The sequence below is a fragment of the Nelumbo nucifera genome, chromosome 1 (assembly GCF_055504915.1).
Source record: "Nelumbo nucifera cultivar China Antique chromosome 1, China Antique-T2T, whole genome shotgun sequence".
In the NCBI taxonomy this organism is placed as follows: domain Eukaryota; kingdom Viridiplantae; phylum Streptophyta; class Magnoliopsida; order Proteales; family Nelumbonaceae; genus Nelumbo; species Nelumbo nucifera.
The window spans coordinates 134,676,805-134,704,679 of record NC_142649.1 but is presented as its reverse complement, the minus strand read 5'-3'; the positions used below and the strand labels follow the sequence as shown (position 1 = coordinate 134,704,679).

The 27,875-nt window shown below is 39.6% G+C and overlaps 2 protein-coding genes across 3 annotated transcripts; one reads left to right on the top strand and one right to left on the bottom strand.

Moving 5' to 3' along the window:
- Nucleotides 1-19,181: 19,181 nt before the first annotated feature.
- On the bottom strand, nt 19,182-21,032 carry LOC104586472 (uncharacterized). The gene has a single exon (XM_088898130.1). The coding sequence runs from the start codon at nt 21,030-21,032 to the stop codon at nt 19,182-19,184; it is 1,851 nt and encodes a 616-aa protein (XP_088754256.1).
- A 4,277-nt stretch (nt 21,033-25,309) lies between these two features.
- On the top strand, nt 25,310-27,661 carry LOC104586458 (uncharacterized). Of its 2 annotated transcripts, none has more exons than XM_010243708.3 (4): nt 25,310-25,544; nt 25,702-25,826; nt 26,697-26,899; nt 27,090-27,661. In XM_010243708.3, exons 2-4 carry the CDS (start codon nt 25,737-25,739, stop codon nt 27,349-27,351), a joined length of 555 nt encoding a protein of 184 aa, XP_010242010.1. In that variant the 5' UTR covers nt 25,310-25,544; nt 25,702-25,736; the 3' UTR covers nt 27,352-27,661. The 2 variants fall into 2 exon arrangements, with proteins under 2 accessions (XP_010242010.1, XP_010242008.1); XM_010243706.3 differs by having other exon boundaries at nt 25,312-25,544; nt 25,698-25,826.
- Nucleotides 27,662-27,875: the final 214 nt, after the last annotated feature.

Sequence of the window (27,875 nt, the reverse complement as noted above, 5' to 3'; positions counted from 1 at the left end):
ATATCCATCTGGAAGTAACGTTCTAAACCCTTTTGAGTCTATTGATATCCGGTTTCTATTTTTTCTTCTGTTTCGTTTAAGTGTGGGTCTAACACTGGTGATGGATACATAATCTGCAGTAACGAGTGGAACATTGGATGCAATTAGAGAAAGGATGAAAAGCATTCAATTGGCAGCAGTTGCAGGGAATCCAGAAGCTGATAGCCGGTCCATGAATGGGAACATGATGGCACATGGACCACCTGATCAGGTTCCGCATGGATCAGTTCGTGTTGATCCAGAAGTTCCTGTGCAGACCGGGGTCCTTACCGTTGATGAGAAAGCATTATCTGGCCTTCAAACCCGGATGGAAAGGCTTAAGATTGGGACTATTGAATGAGCCCCTATAGAGAGAGTAATGAGCGCTTGAGGATGAGTTTTTTTTTTCTTCCCTTCAGATCTGATCTTGTAAATGATAAGGGGGAAGGAGGTCTTTTTTATTAGGTGGTAAAAGGGTGGAGGGGTTTAAAAAAATTAACGAAGCTATAAATTTACAAAATCAGATACTAGCGGGACAAAAAGGAATTATTTTTTATCGAATTATCTTTTATTAAAAATATATGTGAATCAAATAACAAAGATAAATGAAAGTTACTGTTCATCATCTTCTTCTTCCAAGTGAAAAACCATAGCAAGAAGGAATAATACTTTCATCTCCGTTCCGACTCCCAGTAATCGTTGAATTGTGACCTTGGATTTATAGTAGGTTTTCTTTGTAACCTCATTGACAAAGAAAAATTATCTATCCTTTTAGACAGAATTTCCTCTATTTGAAAAGTCCAAAAACTAATAAACGGTTTATCTTCTTCATTCTTCCTAGAGAAAGGCTGGAGATCCAGAAGTTTGAACTCTTCAGCCTTGGTCACTCCCGTTCGCTCAGGTTAGTATCCTCTCTTAAGCCCGAAAGCTGTATTATATCAGGGTTATCTATTCCGGATTGAGTAAACAAAAACCTTAAAAAGGCAATTGAGAAGGTTAAATCAAGGTTCAAAATATTGATACGCCGGTATGGGCGTATCAGGTGAATCGATACTATTTTTTTTTTACTTTTTTATATTATCTAAAACCAATTCAGGGGGGTTGGTTTAGAGTTCCTCTATCCCCTGAATCGGTCAGACCCCCGATACATCTACTATAGGGGCATATTGGTGGAGTCCCAGAACGATATATATCAAGCGATATGGACTGATACATGCCAATACTTTGAACCTTACGTTAAATAGTTAAATATGCAGCTTTCTTGTAATGAACAAATTTTGATTGAGCATAGACCTTTTAACTTTTTTCGTTAAATATATATTACCTTGCGCATGTAAATAGAAGAACAATTGTATCCTTTGTTTTGCCAGCCAATAGAAAAAAAAAATATATCAAAGAATCAAACAAAGCACTCAACTAAAACATTTCCTTTTCTTTTAAACTCGAAGAATGCTCAACCCAAGCATTTCCTTTCTCTTTTCCTTCCATATAAAGTAAATAAAAACTCTATAAAAGTAAAACCTTGCAAACTAACAGTCAATTCCCATCTCCACGATTTTATCAATCATCATTATCCAAACAGCCCACACTAATATGATGAAATTCAAACATATCTAATGTAGAAATCTAACCCAATCCATTCCACAAAATCAATAACCTGAAGGAATAAAAGGAAGTAGATAATTGAAGACAGGGTACAATCAAAGTTCTTCAGTGCTGAACTAAATCATGCTGCGTTGAAGTTTCAAGTTCCAATTCCAAGTGTTGGTGGGTTTTTTTTTTTTGTTTGTTTTTTTGTGTTTTCTCTTTGTTGCAGAATGAAGAGGATGGAGAGAAAAAACTTTTTTCTTTTGAAGTCGGTGTATTCTATGTTGTATTAAATAAAGAGAGGAATGTTACAAAACAAAGAGTCCAGATCTCCTGCCCATGAGAACACTGCCCACATTTACAAAGAACATCTTATCCACTGCCCACATTTATCACAGTTACACACAAAGAACATCTTATCCACTGTATAATATTATGCAGTGGGAGATGTTCTTCATAGGAGTAGTTTGGTTCAGAAAAGCCAAATTTTTCTCATGCTAACTGTTTTCACAATTAATTTCAAAACATATCCGAATTTGTGAAATGGTCATTTAATTTGCAAAATGTCCAGGGGATTCTGTGGATGTAGATACTGAGAATTCATGGCGGGATGTCTCATGCTGTGATGCCGTTGGAAATACATTCTGGGTCCCGCTGCCTTTAATGTGGCAACGTAGATTATTAACAGCTTTGAGGTTTATGTTTTTCTGGTTCATTATGTATAACGTCTCTCTGTATTTTTACCATCTTATCAATTCTCAATCTACATCGAGGCTTCACTCATTTTTGTAAATGTAGTTTCAAATTTCATCTATAAGAGTATGATTCGTGGTTAAAAAAAAAAAAAAAAAAAGACAAAGACAGTATTTATGGGTGTTGTTCATAGTCTTCTATACATGGTTCAAAGTATCGATACTGGGCGTATTGACCTGTATCGGTGCTTTTTTCAATTTTACTTTTTTTTTTTTGAAATCGGTTCAGAGGAGCCGGTTTAAGGCCCAGCTACTCTCTGAACCAGTGGCTGACCCGATACAACCCCTGTAGGGGTGTATTAGGAAGCCACCTGTGCGATACGTATCGGCCGATACTGGTCGATACATATTGATACTTTGAACCTTGCTTCTATGCTCGTGATCAGACCATCTTAATCTACTTTCTCTCATTTTATTATCTTGGAGATTTGGAATTACTCTTATTATCTTAAGTTCTTATGAATGATTTTATTTTATTTGGAGCTATTCATTTTCTAGACATGATTTTTTAACTGTCCAACTCTTTGTCTCATACAACATAGGTGGCCTTACAACTGTTTTATAAAATTTTTCTTTTAAATAAAGTGGTATTTGCCTACCATATAAAACTCTGGATGCATCCCTCCATTTTGTCCATCCTACTCTAATTCTATGGGTGGCATCCTCTTCAATCTCTTCATTATTATGAATTATCAAACTAATGTACCAAAAAAGGTCTTGTTGAGTTATTTTTTGATCTCCAATCCTAAATGTACTATAATTTGACATGCCATATATTCCATTTTAGTTCCACTTACTTTAAAACCATTTGTTTCTAAGGCATTTGTCCACAAGTGTTATATTGCATTTAATCCTTCATTAGTTTCATCAATTAAAACAATGTATGTCATCATCAAACAACATGCATTGTGGGGACCTCTTGAATATGTTTTGTCAATTCATCCAATAAATGCAAATAAATAAGGGATATTATTTTACTTTTATATATTAACAAAAAATAAGTCAACTTAATCTTAAATTATTAACTAATTCGTAAATAATATTTTTAATTTTATAAATAATAATTATGTTATTATTTATTGTAAATTAAATATCAATTTATGATTTATAGAAAATGTTTAATCTTAATTTTAAAATGTATTAGATCCAATAGAATTTCTAAGATACTTATCATATGCAATTCATAAATTTTACTTATAAGATATTTATTGTATTTTAAGTATTTTTATTTCTATAAATTATAAAAAATAAAAAATTGTTTTTATATAGATTAGTGGATTTGACAGATAATTAATTTCATTAATATTTATAAAATACCAATGTTGATTATCTTTATTTTTTAATTTTTGGTTGGGCGTTCATATATAACATTATTTATTTGAATTGCATGTATCTCACAAGCTAAATAAAGCCTATGTTCTTTATTTATTTTAACTATACACAACATTTGAAGATGCTTGGGTGGCTAATAATCATACCCTCTAATTTGTAAGATTTGGTTTTAAGTCTTACTAGTAGCATGTGAGTTGAAATTTTTTAATCTGAATTTAATAATGAGAGAATAAATGGCAAGATCTGAAAGTTCACAAGTAATGGCACATAGAAAAGTGGGTAAACATATAGGTGATGTTTGGCGTTGATGTTGTTTTCTAAGAAAACGGTGCCACATCAGAAAAAGTGGTTCTTCAGAAAATGGCAACTTATTTGGTACCAGTTTTTCATAAAAAAACGTTCATTCAGACCATGTCTTGGAAATCGGGAAAGTATATTATAAAGCAATGTCAAATTTGGTATATGTTTGGCATCAATGCTGCAGATCAGAAAATGGTGCTGCTGATGTGTTGGTTGGAAATGTTGCTGCCAAGTAAGACATTTCCTGGAGCAACAGCAACATTTTTTGTTTGATACCAATGCTCTAGGAAACGTTTGCCATGTCATGTCCCTGTCATTGCCACCTCATGCCCCTACTAGTAGCAACGAGCTGCAGCTCTAGAAAATGCCAAATTCATCATTGCTCCAAATCACACCTTCTCGATTTCCAAGGTGTGGCTTGGGGGCACCGTTTTTATGGAAAAATGGTTCCAAACAAACAGGCATTTTCTAGAGCACCGTTTTTTCCGACATGGTGCTGATGTGTCATCATTTTCTGGAGCAATGGCATCGACGCCAAACAGACGCTTGATGTTTTCTTAGAAAACAGCTCGTTACTGCCAACAATGCAATGATGTGGCATCATCTTGGACGTTGGATAATATGACCAATGCTAAAAGTGATTCTACAGCACCAATAACAAATAAAACCAGTATGTTTTCCAGAAACAGCCTATGTGGTAATACCGCTACCAAACAAAAAAAATAAATAAACGGTGCTTACAACTCAATATGCCCAGCACCGATGCCAAAACCTACATAAATGAAAGTGAGATTTAATTGATTGGCGCAATTAATTAACATTTAAATTTGTATTCAAAATAACGTTTGACTATAATACTAAAAAACTTAAAAACAATCAAATAATATTAATCAATTAAGTGATAGTCACCAAAATTCAAAATTCATAGGGGTTTATTGGTCAAAGCTTTTCTATCATACCTTTTCGGCATCATATATTTACCCTTCAAAAGAAAATGGTTTGTATTGGCATACCTATGTATTAGCCAATACCAATTGATAATACAACCATGATACCAGTTCATGATTAGGAATGGTAATTTTGCGGGAATTTTCAGATATTCGATTTGTCCCAACCCAAATAGGACCTGATTATTAAAATCCTATAGGATTTGGAATAGCTTTGGGATTTTAAATTAAAACCTTATAAGGTTTGGGATGTGTTTGGGTTTTGACTTTAGGGTATTCGATACTTGGGATGCATAAATATAAATCCATTATATTATATATCATACACAAATTTATAAATTTTAAGTACTAAGATAATTATTCTATTATTAATAATTTAATTATATAAATTTCTTAGGATTAAAATCATCATTTGATGTAAATTTGGATTTGATAGATTGTTTATTTCATTTAGTTATAAAATGCTAATTTTAAATATTATTTCTTTTAATTTTTAGTTGGAATTGTTAATCATATATATGTATTGATTGCTTCGATGAACAAAAAAGTTAATAAAATCTATTTTATTTCATTAAATAACACAAAAGGCAAAATGACTTAGTGGCTTAAAGTAGTGCTAAGAGATTTGGTGCTATCATTAATTGGTTTGCTTTCAAGTCACATTATAAGCATTAAGAAATTTTTTTCAGTATATGACGTTTGATCAAGGGGTTTAACGGGTGAGATGGGTCGGGACGGGTTTAATGGGTTTGGTACGGGACGGGTTTGGGAAATTGAGAGGAAAAGTTAGACGAGTTTGGGATGGGGTTGGAATTAGGGATACATAGGCGGGTTTGAGAATGGGTAGGGCAATTTGCACGGGTACCCTCCCTTCCTCAGTGTCTCCCGCACTCCCTTCAGCTCGGAGACGTGGTTCTTCACCTTGTGAACAGTGTCATTCCATTCATTTATGTTGCGCTTCAGCTTGGCGTTCTCGGCCTTGAGCTCGGCCAATCGAGTCCTCAACCGCTCGACCTTAGCCCCCCTGCCTCATAAAGGCACCGCACCATCCAAAGGTAGTCGACTAGGGAAATTTCCAAGCAAGCAGCCTACAAAAAGAAACCAACTATCAGCACAACAATAGTAATTAACCAAAGCAAAGTGACCGAAGAAGCGAGAAGACTTACCGATGCGACCTGGCGTAGAATCACGCTCTCTAGAGAATTGCTCGGTGACCCGATGAGTTCGTGCTTAATGGCCAGCGTCAACAAACCCCGAACAAATTGCTTGAGAATGCCCTCTATCTCAAGCCCATCCTCAGGCCAAACATCCCATTGCTGCATGTGCACAACAAGATTGTTGTCCTCCGATGCATTCTCTTGCAGAAAAGGGGAGTGGTCGGCTTGAGCACCCTCCTCTGGATCAACCACCACGTCTTCTTCGACCTATCTCGGCCTCTTTTGCTGCTAGGGCGTGTGCTCTACAGACCTTGGCTGCATCTCAATGACTTGGGGTTGGGTCCCCTGGGCCCCTCCAGGCCGCAACCTCTCCACCGCAGCCCTTATGCGTTGAACCATCTCGTCACGACTAGCCATTTCAACACCTACACAAAGGCAAACAACAAATCAATCACCAAGTAAAAGAACTCAGAAAAAGAAGAGACCGGAAAGACCGGAACGGTGCACAGATCGGCCGCCCCACTCATTAGCCCGGCATGAATTAACATCGAGAAGGACATGCATTCCATCACGTTGATCCTCTTAATCAGCCTAATTGACGTCTTCTCCTCCTTGGTGAGCTCAGTCGCGCTTGGCGCCTTCACTTTAGTCCTTGGCTTCTGAAGCTTGGCCTGTAGAGGCCAGCCTCTAGCGCAACGCACAAAGAACAATTTCTCCTTCTAGTGCTTCACTAAAGACGGGCCCCGACCAACACCTTCTTACGCTGTCGGGCCAAAAAGTAATAATGCCCCTAATGCTTTAGTTGCAAAAAATAGACAAACATCGACAGGGTGATCTCCAAGCCGATGATCGAACAGTAGCATAAAAGACTAACTATGACCCCGGGCTCCTTGGCCATCGGCCTCCCAAACAGCAAGCGTCGCGGCCTCGACAAGAGACCCCGGCTCGGACTCACTACTAGACGAGGACAATGAGGAAGAAGATGAACAGGAGGAATCAAAGGATGAAGAAGAAGACATCTTACCGGACTTTATGGAAGTCTAGACCGCGGAACTGAAGCAGCACCGAGCCGAAGACCACCTCTCGCCAAGCTCTACAAGGACTTCCTTCGCAAATGGCAAAGTGGAAATGCTCTCCACCCCCTTTCATAGGGCTCCCAACAATCCAAATCAAGGCAAATCAACGGTGTAGATCAAATGCCGCCCTCTGATTGCTTGGGAAGAAGAAGCGATGTCGCCGCCCTTCGCATGCGTGTAGCCTTGGGGAAATGAAACGACGCTCCTGCCAACTCATCTCGAAAACGGTATAAGGTTGGAACCATCCGGTTCACCCAAAAACCGATTCAATCTCGAGACATTCAGCCCAGATAGTGTGCTGAACTAGACTTCAAGTTCAAGTTCTTCAGTCGAAAATCAAAGAGCTCTTCCACGCCAAACCGCGGCCAAGCACTACACTCCTCGACTTCGGAACTAGGGGAGTGGTGTTTGGGTTATGGTTGAGCTAGCCCCGAGTGCCACATGTCACCTCCCTGACTACCTTATCACTTCGGCCACGTCGGCACCACGTAAGATGGATAAGCACGACCAAGATAAGAGAACTTCGTACAGATAAGGAGGACAGCTCCGCCAGGATTAGGTCTTATCTCAAAGACCTCGGCAGACAACCTCATCCCGACAACCCTAGAAGCCTCATCTGATCAAATAGGACACAGATCTTTAGCTATAAAAAGGTAACTCCCACTCAAGGTAAAGGACTTTTTGAGTCTTAGCACCCATACTATTATTCTTGAAGGGATGAGAGATCCATCATATGGATGGCCGAACCCTGCAGGAAGGTAGGGCAAAATTTCAAAAATTTTCTCTCTCCCCATCTGGGAATCACATTCCCTGTTTAGAAAATCTGCATTTTCAAGGATCAATCTTGAACCAAGAACCGAACCAGATATGAACCAGAATAGTAGAAGAGGGATATACCTGATATGAAGAACCAATATCTCCCAACGAACGTGTTCACACCCAAAGAAAGACTCCAAAGACTGCTCCCACTGAAAATGACATAGTGAATGGTGGAGTAGAATCAGTAGGGTCCGTCCAACGAACTGAATTCTTCAGCAAGAATCCAATGGAGGCAGTGGGCACAACTTCTGATCAGCCTTTCCCAAAGATTGATATCAAGACACCTCTTGATCGCTCCTACAATGGAGATCGAACTGGCAGTGTGGTGGCAACTGGAGGAAATCACAGGGAAAAGATGGCACAGTCACACTGTTGCTGTCTTCTCTCTGTGTGTTCTAGAGATCTGATCTCCGAATTTCTGGGATGTGAGGATGAACTGAATGGTTCACCCCTTCCTCCTTTTATAGGCTTAAAGAGAGCTCCTAATCTCATTAGGAGTTTCCTAATCCAGATCTGTAATTGGATTAGGAGTTCTCTTTAAGAGATAAGGATAAGCCCTTATCTTATCTGCAGATTAGATCAACTCTCTCCTAATCTCATTAGAAGGTTTCCAGATCTGAATTCAGATATGGACTCTCTGAGTGGATAGGGTAAGACCCTATCCTATCTGCTGATTTAATCCTAGATCCGCCCCCTTATTTAACTAATCAAATTAGGCCAGTTCGAAATGAGCTTTAGGCCCAATAAGTCTAAGTGCTCGAATTGCTTCCAACCTGCTGCCCAGTTGGGCTTCTTTGTATGAAGTGGGACCCAAACATTGATCTACACATCAGCCACATGGGTTCAGCCCGACCTTTCTTACAAGGCCTAGCCGAATTCACTGAAAAGACAGTGAACCCCCTGAAGCCCATCACATGGACTCCTAATGGGCCCAATACTTACACTAAGTGGTCCTTGGGCCAAAGCCACCTTATAAAAACCCAGGGACTGTGGGCAAATGCAAGATTAGCCCATCAGGTATTACCTTCAATGGTCTTACACTTAACCTCTCAGCCCATAATGATCAAACACTGCTTGATAAGAGAGGACCTCTCCCTCGGCTGCAAGGAATAGTGTTGCACTCTCTACTCACATGGATCCCGGGAATTAAAACCATTTTGCAAACATTTTGAAACCATAATATATATATATATATATATATATATATATATATATATATATATATATTTATATCCATATATAGAATATATTTTGCAAAACAAATTTCAACGATTGAAATCGGCTACCGGCAGTCTTGGTTTCCATCAGAGAGAGTGCATCCCCAATCATTACCTCTGTCCGACAAAGGGGTTGATCCTATCACAATGATCACCCACTCAGATGAATTATCAGACTATCCCGACATACCCAGGTTTTGACCCCCGCTAAGGATCTCACTGATTGGCATATTAAAGACAGCCCAATCCGACACCTAGTGTAATATCATAATCGAGTCTAGGGGTCAGGTGAACTTTCCAATTTTGCCCACTAATCACCAAGGTCCAAGGCAATATTGGAAATCTGGTCCGGTTCAGGGTTTCAAGTAAAGCTACACTGCATGTACCTTGGGTCTCACCCTGGTAGCTGAGACAGGCCACCTCAACACTTGGTGGCACATCAGTATCATCCTTAGCAGGATAAATCTCCCCAGGCTTATCCAATGGCTGTGAACGTTCTAAACTAACACGAGTCTCATAAGTGTCCAGTTTAAGGGTATTACACAGAAACACACCACAATAACATGAATCAAATATTTACTTTATTCATTTACAATAAATGTCATAATGTACATCAATCAGATTGGAGCTAAGGGCATACACTGTCTAACAGCTCCCACTTGCACTTAGGTCCAATCTGGTATAAGCCGGAGTCCCAGACTTTCCATGTGTTTCTCAAACACTTTCTGTGTGAATGGCTTAGTCAATGGGTCTGCTATATTCTCTGCTGATGCTACCTTCTGAATCAGGACGTCCCCTTTACCAACAATCTCCCGCAGTACGTGGTACTTCCTCTCGATGTGCTTCGACTTCGAGTGGGCTCGTGGCTCCTTAGCCTGAGTGATAGCTCCATTGTTGTCACACAACAACGGGATGGGTGATGTGCTAGACGGAACTACTCCCAATTCATGAATGAACTTTTTCATCCACACGGCTTCCTTGGCAGCTTCACTTGCGGTTATGTATTCGGTCTTCGGCTGTGGAGTCTGCCGTGGACCCCTATTTGCTGCTTTTCCAAGAAATAGCACACGATCCTATCGTGAAAACATACCCAGATGTAGACTTCCTATCATCTGGATCTGACTTGAAATCGGCATCAGTATACCTCTAGATTTGTAGTGAGCTAGCATCGAATACTAGACAAAACTCTTTTGTCCTTCGAAGGTACTTAAGTATATTTTTCACAGTAGTCCAGTGCTCCTACCCTATGTTGGCCTGGAATCTGCTTAACAAACTCACAGCCTGAGCAATGTCGGGACGAGTCCACAGCATGGCATACATGATGCTCCCAACGGCTGAGGCACAGGGAACGTCCTTCATGCCCTCAATCTCCTAAGAGGTCTTAGGAGACATCTTCTTGGAGAGAGTGACTTCGTGCCTGAAAGGAACATTTCCCTTCTTGGAGTTCTCCATGTTGTATTTCTTGACTATTTTTTCAATGTAAGCAAATTGGGATAATCCTATTATCCTCTTTGATCTATCTCTATAGAGTCGATGACCCAGTATATAGGAGGCTTCTCCAAGATCTTTCATGGAGAATTGTTGTGAAAGCCATACTTTCACCGTAGTCAACATTCCTACGTCATCCCCAATGAGTAGACTGTCGTCTACATACAGAACCAGGAACGTAACCTTATCCCCACTGGACTTCTTGTAAACACAGGGCTCATCCAAATTCTGCTCAAAGTTAAACTTTTTGACAGTAGAGTCAAACCGGATGTTCCAACTCCTAGAAGCTTGCTTAAGTCCATATATGGATCTATTTAATTTACAAACCATGTGTTCCTGACCCGCAGCAATGAAACCTTGCGGTTGCTGCATGTAGATATCTTCAGGAAGATCTACATTCAGGAACACAGTTTTGACATCCATTTGCAAAATCTCATTGTCAGGGTATGCTACTACAGCTAGCAGGATCCTAATGCATTTAAGCATTGCCACGGGCGAAAAGGTTTTCTCATAATCGATGCCCTCTTTCTGAGTATACCCTTTCGCCACCAAACGAGCTTTGTAGGTCTCAACCTTACCATCGGGGCCCTTCTTCCTCTTATAGATCCATTTGCAACCAATTGCTTTTACCTCGGGGGGTGGATCTACTAGAGTCCAGACTCCATTGGTCTCCATTGAGTCCATCTCAGCTCTCATGGCATCTACCCACTTTAGGGAATCTATGTCCAACATAGCTTCCGCATAAGTCACAGGATCCTCCTCACTAGTCATAGCTTTCACCAGGTAACTATCCTGGTCATAGCCAAAACGGACTGGTGGCCTGGATACCTAGGTAACTTTCCTGACGATGGTTGTTCAGGATGTATTCATCCTCCAAGAAATAGGCATTCCGACTATAGAACACCTTCTGTTCTCCTGGGTCATAGAATAGGTAATCCACAGATCCCTTGGGGTAGCCTACGAATAGGCAACGGCTGGTCTTGGATTCCAATTTGTCTGCACTCGTTCTTTTAACGTGCGTTGGACAACCCCAAATCTTCAAGTGTCTAACACTTGGTTTCTTTCTGGTCCAAAGTTCATATGGAGTATTCGGAACCGATTTGGTTGGAACCTGATTAAGCACGTATATCACAGTCTCTAATGCGTAACCCTAAAAGGATGTGGGTAACTCTGAGTGCACAAGAAGTGACCGGACCCTATTCAATAAGGTCCTATTCCTCCTATCTGAAACACCATTAAGTTGTGGTGTAGCAGGAGGAGCCAACTGTGATACTATCCCGTTGACCTTCAAGTAGTCACTGAATTCGTCAGAGAGATACTCGCCACCTCGATCCAATCGAAGGGTCTTAATTTCTCTCCCTAACTGTTTCTCGATCTCTTGTCTGAACTCCTTGAACTTTTCAAAGGATTCGGACTTGTGTCTCATTAGGTACACATAACCATACCGAGAATAATCATCGGTAAATGTGATTAAATACACGTGCTGGTTACGAGTCCTAACACTCAGGGGACCACATACATCACTATGTATAAGGTCCAACATGCCTGTACATCTTTCAGGCTTACCGTTAAATGGTCGTTTCATCATCTTACCCTGAAGGCAAGCCTCGCAAGTGGGAAGATCTTCTACAGTTAGAAAATCCAAAGGACCATCCTTTACCAACCTTGTGATACGATCAATGCTGATATGGCCAAGTCGGTAATGCTACAGGCACATGGGATTACCTGTATCACGGATTCTTTTCTTGGGGATATCAGCCAATGTAGTTTCGGCTACGTTAGTTTCTAGAGAAGGATGTAGAACATAGAGACCATTCTCCAATTCTCCGTATGTGATGAATTTGTTGTTTCTTTTGATAGTAACCGTATTACTAAAGAAGACAGAATATCCATCCACACACAGTTTTGAGACAAAAATCGAATTTCTTCTTAAATTCTGTACAAAAAGACAATCTTTAAGTACAATGGATCATTCTCTAAAAATCAGTTCTACGGTTCCTATGGCCGCAGCTGCAACACTTGCAGAAGTCCCCAAGTAAAGTGTTACTTCTCCTTCACTCAGCCTTCTGCTTACCTTGAACCCCTGCAATGAGTTATACGCATGAGTTGAAGCCCCGGAGTGAATACACCAGGACGCAGAAGCTACCAACAAATTGGTTTCTATGACACAAGATTCGAAATTACCTTTCTTGGATTCCTAGTATTGAGGACAGTTCCTCTTCCAGTGGTCAGTCTGTTTGTAGAAGTGACATGCATTAGATGCCCTGTCCTTCTTCTGTTTCTTGGACTTGGTGGCTTTCTTTTGGGGTTTCTTCTTTGCCTTCCTCTTTTTCTTGCCCGACTTGCTAGTTTTGACAAGCATAGTAATAGGCTCATCCTTCTTTATCAGTTCTTCGGCCCTCTGCAACAAATTGCTGAGTTCCTGAACGCTGACATTGAGCTTATTCACGTTATAGTTCATGATTAACGGATTGAAGGAAGGAGGCAAATAATTCAGGAAGGCATCTATCTGGGTTGCATGATCCAGTCCGAATCCAAGAGCCTCAAGCTCATTGATGTAACCCATCATCCGAAAACAATGGTCATGAACTTGTTGCCCCTTGGAAATCTGTGCGGTCATGAACTGCTTCAAGACCTTTTGTTGAGTAGAACGATTATGTTCTTCGTACATTGTCTTTAGACTGTCCAATATGTCCTTGGCAAGTTCGATCTATCAAACTACCTCTGTATCGGATTGTCCAAGGAGGCAATGATATAGCACCAGGCCAAGGAGTTTTTCTCCTCCCAATCCTGATAGTCCCTCCTACAGGCCTCAGAAGCCCTATCACCCAAACGCTCCGGGGCAGGGTTTTTAGCCACCTTGTCCAACTTCTTAGAAGTCAGGACCAGCATAAGGTTAAGGTACCAATCGGCATAGTTTGGGCCCTTAAGCTTGTTGTCGTCAAGAAACTTTGCAAGTTGTTCGTTTGCCATTTTTTGATAAAAGACCAAACATCAGTCCACAACCTAATTTGATTCATGTTATCTACATAGATATGGCTTTTAATCTATTTTTCATTCCCATTTATTCATCTCTGAGATTTCCTTCCTACCTCAGTGACGGAGACTGTGAATTGTCTCTGGAAATGTGGGAAATCACATAGGGTGCATGGAGCCAACTATTTCAGCTGCATAACCCCACCACCTTTTTGTGAAGGATCATATCCACTCATCGTATAAGCTTTCCCTTTGGCCTCTGTCAGACAAGGTTCAGAGCCATTTTAGGTTAAACCTTTCTGTCCAGTGAGTGCTCACCCATCATATTCATGAACGCCAAGGTGCCATGAGAGAGTTCCCATTTTGTGGTGAAGCCCCTCCCACATCGGTCTATGACGCCCCTATCATCTTATGAAACATTCCAACAGATCCAACAGCAAATGGATAACCCATTTTCTAGTGTGTTTCCTCATTACTGAAGGGCCCATCTTCCTACTAATGATGGAAGGCCTTTAGAGAGTTCATCATCTATCACATGCACTCATATTGTTGGAGGGAACGAAGTTACGCCCTAGTTTAATTTAGGTTAAACCAGAGTGGCTCCCACTGACTTTCATAAAGCCAGATTTCTGGTGGGCCCTAAACGGCTAGGGTTGCGCACGTATCCTTTTCAGGGGTGTGGGGCCCACCATTGAGGGAGATCATCCAATGATCTTTAGGGACACCATGGCAATGATGTGCATTCAGCCATGGTGTGCGCAAGAGCCACTGTCGTATCTGCATGAGCCAAGTACTTATGGCCCATGTACGTAGCACATCACACATCCATACATCACATGCAAGGATAGAATTGATCCAATCAATTAATATCTATAAAGCCCATTAATAAAGCCCATTTTAATCCATAATATTATCTAGGTATATGGGCCAAATAGGGTTAGGCAGTTTGGCCCATATAGCTTTCCTACAAATTGTGGGCTTTTGCAGTTTTAACACCTTAAAACTGGGCCTTACAGGTGTGGGCCGAATTAAGTCTCTTAATTAACCATCAATCCTTTGACCCAAAAGGTGAAAATTAGTGCTGGCATCAGCCTGCATCGAACCACAGATTCGGTCCAACCAGTTTGGATCAATCTGGTTCGAATGGGTCTAGGGTTTGATTTAAAATTAAAGATTTAATTCAAGAAAATGATCTGAAATTAAATACTGATTAAAGAACAAGCAAGAATCAGTCATAGGGATGTTCGCACACCTCCATCCTGCAAAACAAATGTCAGAACCCAATTTGTAGTTTCACAAACTGCAAATCGCAGATAGCGATCTTGATATCTGCGAAATCTCCTTCTGTGCCGCCATCTTCGATCAAGAAAATAAAATAAAGAGAAAACCTAATTTCTATTAATATTATATCTGATTGAATCCTATACATTCAGTCTAGAAAAAAAATTATTTATAGACCAGAATGTAAAAACAAAAACTACAAATCGCAAGTTCACTGCGCCAATCAAGATTTCGATCTCCAGTTGTACGAACAGCCCAAAAATCAAGAAAATAATAAAGGACAACTCTAAATATAATCCAGATTTATAAAAATTAATTTCAGATCATTATCCCTTTAATTGGGAACCGATTTCCCAAAAAAACCCTAATTTGCGCAAATCGGGTAGAACACCTTCTGCCCATTTGCGCAGGGTCAGATCTGATTTAATTTGGTTCAAGATTTGAACCTGGCTCTGATACCACTGAAGGGATGAGAGATCCATCATATGGATGAACGAACCCTACAGGAAGGTAGGGCAAAATTTCAAAAATTTCCTCTCTCCCCATCTAGGAATCACATTCCCTGTTTAGAAAATCTGCATTTTCAATGATCAATCTTGAACCAAGAACCGAACCAGATCTAAACCAGAACAGTAGGAGAGGGATATACCTGATACGAAGAAACAATATCTCCCAACGAAGGTGTTCACACCCAAAGAAAGACTCCAAAGACTGCTCCCATTGAAGATGACACAGTGAATGGTGGAGTAGAATCAGCAGGGTCCGTCTAACGAACCGAATTCTTCAGCAAAAATCCAATGGAGGCAGTGAGCACGACTTCTGATCAGCCTTTCCCAAAGATTGATATCAAGACACCTCTTGATCGCTCCTACAATGGAGATTGAACTGGCAGTGTGGCGGTAACTGGAGGAAATCGCAGGGAGAAGATGGCGCTGTCACACTGTTGTTGTCTTCTCTCTGTGTGTTCTAGAGATCTGATCTCTGGATTTCTGGGATGTGAGGATGAACTGAATGGTTCGCCCCTTCCTCCTTTTATAAGCTTAAAGAGAGTTCATAATCTCATTAGGAGTTTCCTAATCCAAATCTGTAAATGGATTAAGAGTTCTCTTTAAGAGATAAGGATAAGCCCTTATCTTATCTGCAGATTAGATCAACATTCACCTAATCTCATTAGGAGGTTTCCAGATCGGAATTCAGATCTGGACTCTCTGAGTGGATAGGGTAAGACCCTATCCTATCTACTGATTTAATCCCAGATCCGCCCCCTATTTAACTAATCAAATTAGGCCAGTTTGAAATGGGCTTTAGGCCCAATAAGTCTAAGTGCTCAAACTGCTTCTAACCTGCTGCCCAGTTGGGCTTCTTTGTATGGCGTGGGACCGAAACATTGATCTACACATCAGGCACAAGGATTCAGCCCAGCCTTTGTTACAAGGCCTGGCCGAATTCACTAAAAAGACAGTGAACCCCCTAAAGCCCATCACATGGACTCCTAATGGGCTCAACACTTACACTAAGTGGTCCCTAGGCCAAGTCACCGTATAAAAACCCAGGGACTGTGGGTGGTGTACTGTCGTAGGCACCCAAAAATAAAACCTATGCTCGTGAGAATAAAATGTAGTAGTGTGAGTAAGGATCGTTCCCACAGAGAGTATTTAACCTGAATTATGTGCTACGTGAATCAAAGATGGAGGGGGGGGGGGGGGGGTTGTATATAACGAAAACTAGATTTAAAAGAAAGAAAATCAGAATTAAAAAGAACAAAATATAAACGGGAAATTAGGCAATTTAGAGTGCTAAAATTAACCAAAAGAACAAATCTTGGTCTAGGATAATATCCACCATGAGAATTTCACTATTGTTCATCGATGCAAAGATAAATCAATTCAGACTTTGAATATTCATCGTAGGAATTATTTTCCTGCATCTTCCAAATATCAGTTAATCGAAAAACAAGCGATCCTCTTAACCCTTAATACTGAACAACCCCTAAACAAGCGCTAAAGATTTAATCCAGCAATAGCATTAAGCATTAGAGATCGATGAAACTAAACAACACGAGCACAAGCGGTTGCATTTAATTCATTGGAGTGTTCTTCCTAAAATCTAACAATTTCTGACGCAGCAAATCATTAAACCCTAGTTGCTTTGCAAATTAGAGGGATCAAACAATTACGGATTTGATATCTAATCTAGCAATAGATTGTAACGAATAATAAACTAATAGGCCTTCCTAGCAATCAAACGAAACAATCATAGATATAAACATAGAAGAACATTCGATATCCAAAGCATGAATTAAACAATAAATACCAAATTAGATTTCACAGTTTGGTGGATTCTAAGGCTTCTGCTTCCTTCGACCAAGTACAAGAGTTTAGCCACACATGGTCATGGTGAAAACTCCAAGAAAATCAGAGAATCAAGAAGAGAGGGGTGGAGAGAAGAGAAGAGAGGTTCAGCTGCTCCCCATCTGCTTGCCTTCTCTCTAGGTTTTTCTCCTCTTATCTACTTCCCCCAAGAGAGGCCTACAAAATCTCCTAAAATTCCTCTAGGTCAATCTACAAGTCTGACTTATCCATAAAAGACTCAAAAATAAGATAAAACAAATTTCTTGTGTGAGTGGGAGAGTGGTGAAATCGCGGATGAAACTTTTCCTTATCTTTCCAATGCATCTTGGAGAATTTCAATCGGAGTCCGGATAAGAGAGTTATTCTCAATCTACCACACGGTGCCGAAACTGTGTAAAATGACCCGATTAGCCTTGTTTCTCACCTAACGCCTCTTTTCGTGCCTTAAACCAAAATATAAGAATTATGAGTGCATTTAGGCATAAAATAAACATAAAAGGCTAATTATTAAGGGATAAAAATATAATATTTTTCGTTCTCATCAAATCCCCCCACACTTGGACCTTGCCCATCCTCAAGCAAGACAAAACTTAAGCAAACTAAGCAAACTATTCTACCAAAGTTAAACTCAATATTCCTTCTTCTTTATCCACAAATATTCTAGGTTAACTGTTGCAAACCGTTAAATCAACACGACTAAGTTATACATGACTCATCCATCAACCAATCCAATTTTTTGCTACTACAAACTAGGTAGTAAACTAGGGAAAACATTTTTATCTCCTCTCTCTCTCTCTTTTTGTTTTGTTTTTTTTTTTTCTCTCTTTTTTTTTTTTATTTGGTGGAAGTGAGTGAATTTTATGCTCCATCTCACTTTTAGAATTACTTGATCAGTATGTGCATTTTATGTTCCATTCTACTGTTCGAATTGCTGGCTAGTAGGTGCATTTTATGCTCCATCCTACTATTGAATTGTTTGGTTGGTAGGTGCATTTTATGCTCCGTCCTACCAATTGAATTGCTTGGTAAAATATTTACCATATTTACTTAAACCTGGATTTAGGACTAGCTTAAAAAGGGAGTGGCCTCAGGTGAATCTTGTATTCCCTAATCATATTTCTTTACCAAATTCACAAGAGTTGTCCTAGAACACTGTTTCAATTGATTCCCAAAAGAGCTGAGTTTTTTTTTTTTTTCGAACATATGCAGAAAAGCACAACCTAAATCAAATTTTAAAACACAACCTAAACTCTAACCTAAATCCCCTCCCCCACACTTAAAACTTACATTCTCCCCAATGTAGGGTAAAATGCAAAGAAAGGGCAGAAACAACTAAACTATAAATGCAAAAACAAAAAAAAAAAGAAGAGAAAAAGAAAAAGCAAACTTCCCCTTTTCTAATCAGCATAAATTGGATCCTCTAACTCTTGTGGTTGCAACTTTCAGTGCTTTCCCCTTCCATCCATCATGTGTGGGTTCAGCCTTATTTGTGGTTGACAGGAAGGTTTCACTTGCTCTTCAAGTAAGAGGTGATGCATGCATGTAGACGGGATGCTTCCTTTGATATCCGCAGTCGTCCAACCGATAGCCGTCTTATGCTCATTGAGAACCTGTACAAGCTCCTCTTCTTGTGGTGCGCTAAGGCTACTAGAGATGATCACCAGTAATGTCTCTCCGTCTCCAAGGAATACGTACTTGAGGTGACTAGGGAAAGGCTTCAACTCTGGAATGGAGGCCTGCAAAACAGAGGGTAAGTCTAGAGAATCATCCAATGCTGCAACAGTTTCCTGCAAATCAGCATTCAGCATTGGCTCTTCTTTTTCAAGATGTTTACTAATGGAGACTTCTAATCCATCATTTCCATTAAGTTCGAAGACTTCCTATGCCAAAGAATCAATCACATCAATAGAACAAATAGGATTGTCATCAGTAGGATATTTCATGGCATCATAAATATTAAACTCAACAATCTTACCATCAAATTCCATGGTGAGTGTGCCACTATAAACATCTATCTTAGTCTTGGATGTTTTTAAAAATGGTCTTCCTAGCAGAATAGGAGTGGTTTGATCACCATTATCCATATCAAGTACATAAAAATCAGCAGAAAAAACCAAATCATTTACTTTTACAAGAATATCCTCAACTACACCCTTAGGATAGGCATTAGATCTATCAGCCAATTGAATCACTATACCAATCTTATTCAAAAGTCCAAGTTTCAAAGAAGCATATATAGAATATGGCATGACACTAATAGAAACTCCCAAGTCTATCATGGCCTTCTCAATTCTAGTGTAACCTATCATGTAGGGGATAGTGAACATACCTGGATCCTTGCACTTTGTAGGGAGTTTTCTTTGAATAACTGTAGAAACATTCTCCCCTACTCTCACCTTTTTACATCCTTTTAGTTTATGTTTCCTCTTATGTGTACACAATTCTTTCAAGAATTTAGCATAATGAGGTACTTGTTTAAGAGCATTAAAAAGGGGAATATTTGCCTCGCATCTACGAAAAGTCTCATAAAAATCTTTATACTGCTCATCTTCTCTACATCCTGCTAAAGCATGAGGAAAAGGACGTATCGGTTTATAATCAGAAAGAGGTGGAAACTTACGCTTAGGTACTCCATCATCGGGAATGATGTCTTTCTCCTTTTCTCGGTTCGGCAATGCGGGGGCTGCCCTTGCTGGAGTTTCAACCTCTTCATCACTTTTCAAAACGATTGCACTTACATTTTCTTTTGGATTCACAACCGTTTGAGAGGGTAATTTCCCTGAACTTTGCGCCTCTAACCGACTAATTGCCGTCACCATTTGGCCCATCTGATTGTCCAAACGTTGGATACTGGCCCTTGTCTCCTGCTGAAATTGTTTCGACTCCTGTTGAAATAACAAAGTATTAGTGGCAAGAGATTTAACAATATCCTCTAAAGACATACATGAATCAGAAGTTTGGGCTGACTGTTGTCTAGGGGGGTATGGCTGATATGGCTGAAAAGTTTGGTGGTTTTGTGGATTCCCATAGCTTAGATTGGGGTGATCCTTCCATCCCGGATTATATGTGCTTGAATAGGGATCGTACTTCCATTGCAGTTGCCCCAGAAAACCACCTACCGCATTCACTTGCTCAATGGGCTCCTCTTGAAGAGTTGGGCACAAATTCGTTTGATGCCCTACTATCGAACATATCCCACAAGCATTCACCGTTTGCATATTACCTGCAGCCATTTGACGAACAAGAGAGGTCAGACTTGCAATTTGTTGTTCTAGGGAAGAGATATTTACCTCATTAGCATGCTTTGCTGGAGGGTTGAGCCTATAGCTGAACTGTTGAGAATTGGCCGCCATGTTTGCAATCAGATTTCTCGCGGCCTCGGGGGTTTTATCCACTAAAGCTCCTCCACTAGCAGCATCAATTATGCTCCTATTAGTACGTTGAAGTCCCTCATAAAAATACTGAATAAGTAGTTGTTCGCTGATTTGATGATGGGGACAGCTTGCACATAACTTCTTAAAGTGTTCCCAGTATTTATGTAGGGACTCCCCGTTGTATTGCCTTATACCGTAGATTTCTTTTCTGATATTGGCCGCCCTTGAAGCTGGGAAGTACTTTTCTAGGAATAGCCTCTTCATTTCGTTCCATGTGGTAACACTCCCGGAAGGTAGATAATAGAGCCAATCCTTAGTTGAATCCTTTAGAGAAAACGGGAATGCTCTCAATTTCATTTGCTCTTCAGTTACCCCCATGGGTTTCATGCTCGTGCATACCACATGTAGCTCCTACAAAATTAGCATCAGCATCTAAAGCAGGAAAAGTTATGCATAGGGATTGCTGATTCAAATCAGGTGCAGCAAGCTCTTTCAAAGTTCGATTTCCGGCCATGATGTCCTCTTCTCTCAAATCAGATCCGCTAACAGATAGAGAATCAAAGGCTGGATCGTTCTCCTCGGAATGACTCCGAGCTTCCCTCCTTAACTTGCGCAAAGTCCCTTCTATTTCTGGATCGTACTGCAATTCACCTTTCTTAGAGAATCGAGTTACAGGCATAAATTAAGGAAAACCTAATAAACCCTAAACGACATACCAAAAAACAAATAAAAAAAAATCCAGAACGATTAAATAAATAGATAAATGAATAAAACATAAAATAATCTATGCTAAAACACAAACAATCAAAGTGATCTATAGAAAAAAAAAAGGAAATTTTTTTTTTCTGGAAATTTCAAGAACTAAACAATGATCATGAGAAGCACAAAACTAATTAGAAAAACTCCTCGGCAATGGCGCCAAAATTTGGTGTGCTGTCGTAGGCACCAAAAAATAAAACCTATACTCGTGAGAACAAAACGTAGTAGTGCGAGTAAGGATCGTTCCCACAGAGAGTATCTAACCTGAATTATGTGCTACATGAATCAAAGATGGAGGGGGGGGTTGTATGTAACGAAAACCAGATTTAAAAGAAAGAAAATCATAATTAAAAAGAACGAAATATAAATGGGAAACTAGGTAATTTAGAGTGTTGAAATTAACCAAAAGAACGAATCTTGGTCTAGGATAACATCCACCATAAGAATTTCACCACTACTCATCGATGCAAAGATAAATCAATTCAGACTTTGAATATTCATCGTAGGAATTATTTTCCTGCATCTTCCTAATATCAGTTAATCGGAAAACAAGCGGTCCCCTTAACCCTTACTACTGAACAACCCCTAAACAAGCGTTAAAGATTTAATCCAGCAATAGCATTAAGCATTAGAGATCGATGAAACTAAACAACATGAGCACAAGCAGTTGCATTTAATTCATTCGATTGGTCTTCCTAAAATCTAACAATTTCTGACGCAGCAAATCATTAAACCCTAGTTGCTTCGCAGATTAGAGGGATTAAACAATTACGGATTTGATATCTAATCTAGCAATAGATTGTAACGAATAATAAACTAATAGGCCTTCCTAGCAATCAAACGAAACAATCATAGATATAAACATAGAAGAACATTCGATATCCAAAGCATGAATTAAACAATAAAACCAAATTAGATCTCACAGTTTGGTGGATTCTGAGGCTTCTGATTCCTTCGACCAAGTACAAGAGTTTAGCCACGCATGGTCATGGTGAAAACTCCAAGAAAATCAGAGAATCAAGAAGAGAGGGGCGGAGAGAAGAGAAGAGAGGTTCGGTTGCTCCCCATCTGCTTGCCTTCTCTCTAGGTTTTTCTCCTCTTATCTACTTCCCCCAAGAGAGGCCTACAAATCTCCTAAAATTTCTCTAGGTCAATCTACAAGTCTGACTTATCCATAAAAGACTCAAAAATAAGATAAAACAAAGTTCTTGTGTGACTGGGAGAGTGGTGAAATCGCGGATGAAAGATTCAAGGCTAAGGAATGTCTTCAATACGTCACCATTGCAATTTCAGATAATTCAGGCCCGATTTTGACATCGATGAATTACGATTCTATCAAAACTCAAAACAGAAAAGTTGTAAAACTTTTCCTTATCTTTCCAATGAATCTTGAATCATCTCAATCGGAGTCCAGATGAGAGAGTTATGCTCAATCTACCATACGGCGCCGAAACTATGTAAAATGACCGGATTAGCCTTGTTTCTCACCTAACGCTTCCTTTCGCGCCTTAAACCAAAATATAAGAATTATGAGTGCATTTGGGCATAAAATAAACATAAAAGGATAATTATTAAGGGAGAAAAATATGATATTTTTCGTTCTCATCAGGGGGTAGATGCAAGATTAGCTCATCAGGTATTACCCTCAATGGTCTTACACTTAACCTCTCAACCCATAATGATCAAACACTGCCTGACAAGAGATGACCTCTCCCTTGGCTGCAAGGAACAGTGCTGCACTCTCTAGTCACATGGATCCCAGGAATTAAAACCATTTTGCAAGCATTTTGAAACCATAATATATATATATATATATATATAATATATTTTGCAAAACAAATTTCAAGGATTGAAATCGGCTGCCGACAGTCTTGGTTTCCATCAGAGAGAGTGCATCCCCGATCATTACCTTTGTCCGACAAAGGGGCTGATCCTGTCACTATGATCACCCACTCAGATGAATTCTTGGACTGTCCCAACATACCCAGGTTTTGACCCCCGCTAAGGATCTCACTGATTGGCATATCAAAGACAACCCAATCCGACACCTAGTGTAGTATCATAATCGAGTTTAGGGGTCAGGTGTAACTTTCCAGTTTTGCCCACTAATCACCAAGGTCTATGGCAGTACTGGAAATCTGGTCTGATTCAGGGTTTCAAGTAAAGCTACACTGCATGTACCTCGGGTCTCACCCTAGCAGCTGAGACAGGCCACCCCAACACTTGGCGGCACATCAGACTTATCCAATGGCTGTGAATATTCTAAACTAACACGAGTCTCATAAGTGTCTAGTTTAAGGGTATTACATAGAAACACCACAATAAAATAAATCAAATATGTACTTTATTCATTTACAATAAATGTCATAATGTACATCAATCTGATTGGAGCTAAGGGCATACACTGTCTAACAATTTTGCCCTTACTTGGACCAGCGCTTTTCTCTTAACTACTCAGCCCGATTATCCACCGTTCTTGACTAACTTGAGCATCGGAGTACTTACACAAGGAACAACACTTCGAGCCTTTGACCTTGTCCTTGGTTCTAGATCTTGCTACGTGGCTTCATCCTTCCACCTTGGCTCCACCAATTGACAGGATCAATTTGTTTACGATCCTAGTTCGGGACACTTTGAATTGGACATCATCAAACTCTATGATGCATATACCATTGCAGTTAGAAATAAATTTTAATAATCCTTGTAAACACATAATAAATATATTTTAGTAGTTTAGTTGAAGAGTGTGGTATATTTATGCAAAGTTGAAAATAGAAGAAGAATTAAAATATGTTTGTATATTTCAGAAAATTTAATATTAATATTAATTCTATTAATAATTAAAGATATTAATTTTAAAGCTCATAAAATTAGGTTAGAAGCAATGCTCAAACATGGGCATTCAAAGTTCATTGTAAAACCGTAGCCAAGGTATACAATTTGGAACAAGTTTTCATGTAGATAAGTGGGATCTACAATTGGATTTTCTTGATTCTAAAAATTCTTTGAAATTATTTTTTATTACTTTTTTCTATCTTGCGTAGATCTATGATGCCAGAACAAAAAAAAATGCAGCAATTGGTAACGAGTCTGGATCTGCTCCTAACTCTCCTAATACCAACCTCACAACGCTTCCCAACCGTACATCTAGAACATCTCCCCTACTTAATGTTGTTGTTGATAAGATATTTCCAATACACGATTGTGAGGTGTTCCTCATGACGAGCAAATCCCAATTCGAATCTGCTGATACACGTCCATACGAGGTTGGAATTCGTTGTCACGCACGTGTCCTTTTCAGGTTTGGCTCGCGCGCGCGATCTTTTGTCTTCACTGTTTTTTCCCTGTTAACAAGCGATTAAGATTTACTTAATTCGTAATTAAACAAAAATAAAATAAAATTTGAAGCTGTGGGAGGCCTGAGCGGGTTCGTGTCAGAGTCAAGACTACAAAAATGATTGATGGGTCCCATCTCGTCCATTATTCTGATCCAAGGACAACGGCGAAGTATGTATTATTTATCCTGCTTAATCTTTCGTCGGATTAGAATACTAGCTGTTGTCACTTTATGGTCATTGGATTAGATCAGACACATCGAATTCCAACTGGCAGTTTGTACATTCAACGAATTACCACATCCACATAGGCAAGTGAGAGACGGAAACTAATTCCCCGTTCACAAGTTATCCACCTCTACGACAGGTGATATCCATCATCTACCTAGAGCGGGACCCACCATTGCAATCACGTTTCACATGTCACAACACCGACGGTGAATGGTTACGTGATTCCTAGGCTTTGCTCTGAGTGCGTTACACGTGGCGTTAATTTGTGGCGAATACTGATAAATTTAATGGAATGCAAAATACCTTATCAATGTCATTCATCGTCGGATCGTCGGATTGGCGGTTACATTCTGAGTAGTTGACACTTGATAAGAGTCCCTCGTCATCGTCCGGTCGTCGTCGCCGGAGAGAGAGAGAGAGAGAGTGAGAGAGGTTTTAGCTATTAGTATAGCGTTGGAAGCGGTGTCGACACTGCTACCTCACATAATTACTTCACCAACAATCAACTAAATCGGAATCTCCTCCAGTCTCCAGCTCTGATCCGGTAAAAGTTATCTGCATTTAACAAATATCAATTACAATAATATATATATTGCTTTTCGCCCACTTGCTTGATCCTCAATACTGCAACTGGGTCTTCCTTATTTCTCCATTTGCTTAGCTCTTTAAGTTCCTCTGCTTCATCATTCACGCATAGGTAGATAGAGAAAAATAGAGAGATCTTGTAGTCATCAAAATGGCTTCCAAGCTGCTCTTGATCATCGTCTTCATCTTCGATCTCATCGCCTTTTCCCTTGCCATTGCTGCTGAGCAGCGTCGAAGTTCTGTGAGTTTTTAATCTCTCTCTCTCTCTCTCTCCTCCTAACCTATCTACTTATTCATCTACTGATGTTACTATTCGTCTGGGTTTGACGTGTAGATATATGTGCTTTCTACAACTAGAAATTCTACTCATGTGTTCTATTGTTTCTGTGATTTGGTGATTTGCAACATTTTTGCTGGATTTTAGGAGGGAATTGTGCCCCCTGGGTAGAATTGCTTTCAACTCTTTAAAGGGGTGGTTCGCAAGCTGAAATTCTACCTCTCTTAACCGTTTGTAAAGGAGATCTCTTTTCAGGATCTGGCTTAGATGCCCCACTTGATTCCTCTGTTTCTTCTTTCCCAGCTTTCAACCGAAGTTCTAGTACTTATAAGATAGACAAGAATTAATTGTGATTTAGAAGGGAGTTGCGAATTTTGGTGGTTTGTAGATAAATACTATCTATTAGATTTTGAGAAACCAAAGAGTTTTTTCGTTTTCTTTTAATTTTCTTCAACCTCCCTTACTATACACATATCTCTAGTCAGCAGAGAGTTTTCCTATGTGATTAACTGTGGCCAGTGTTTTGTTATATGAAAAATTTCTGATCCTATATGTTGAATTTCTAGAGAACCCACGAGAACTTCTCTGCAAGATCTGGGGATAATAACAGAATTTCTGTTCTTGTCTATTTTATTTTTAAGTAGGCACTAGTGATTTCTGTCACTGGAGAATGGAATACTAACTAATAGTAAAATTAAAGTCGCTATGGCTGATAAGATGTTGGCATTCTAGCTGGGGTGGTACGGTCATGGGCAATTAAGAAAAATTATGGCAACTTGTGAGGAGTCCTTTGTCTCAGTTGTTGGTCACTACTAATCAACTAGCATCCTGCAGGCCACTGTCGTCAGTGATTCTTCGGAGCAATACTATTGTCGCTATGACTCAGACATTGCAACTGGTTTGGGTGTGGGCTCATTTCTGTTCCTCATGGCTAGCCAAGTTCTTATAATGGTGGCAAGCAGGTGCTTCTGCTGTGGGAAAGCTCTGAACCCTGGAGGTTCAAGGGCTTGCGCAATAGTCCTCTTCATCACCTGCTGGTATGTGCCTTGGCCAATGCGTCTTTACAGCTTCCTGGTTTTACGAATTTAACACAAGATGTGCTTGATAGAATCTGTTTAAGTTTGTGAAAATGCACACTGTTGCTCATGGATCATGGTCCATTACTCTGTTTCCTCCTTCCCTGCTTTCGTTCTATAACTAACAAATCCTGTTGCACTTCTATCTCAGGGTGACATTCTTTATTGCCGAGATTTGCTTGCTGGCTGGTTCAGCAAGGAATGCCTACCACACAAAATACAGGACAATGATTTCGAGTCAGCCGCCTTCTTGCCAGACCCTTAGAAAGGGAGTTTTTGGGGCAGGAGCAGCATTCATTTTTTTCACTGGCATATTATCTGAGCTTTACTATGTTCTCTATGCCAAGGCTAGGGATAGCTTCCAAGCCCCTTATGCAAGAGAAACCGGTGTGGGGATGGGAACCTACCATTGAGCTTGCTTGAGGTGATTCCTAATCAGCCACCAACACCTTGTGAAATATGAGGCTATTGGGATCTTTTGATTGATTGGTTTGCTGTGATTCACTAGTTCCTTTATAGTTAATCTGTTAGTTGAAGAGAGCATGTGATATAGAAAAAAAAAACAAGAAATTAGTCACATATTGTTTTTTGTAGTGCAATTTGACATTTTATTTTTTATTCTTTGTTTATGTTTATCTTGATTGATCATACAATCATGTTGACTGTAAATTAGGTGATTTGGGTGTTGTATTCATGTTCAATGTAATTGTTTCTGTTGGCTAACCTGGAGTTGAAGTCTCCTCCTTTTCTCACATTTTTTTACCTCTTAAATTAAAAGATGTCTTCTGATTACTGCAGTTTATGACTCTATCTATGAACTCATTAGCTTGCTTAAATCATTGATTTGAAAACCAATTTGAAGTTTTCTACTTGTGTCAAAAGGGGTTCTCCATTGAAAACCAATTATGCTATTGTTTTCATCATTAACAGTATCTCT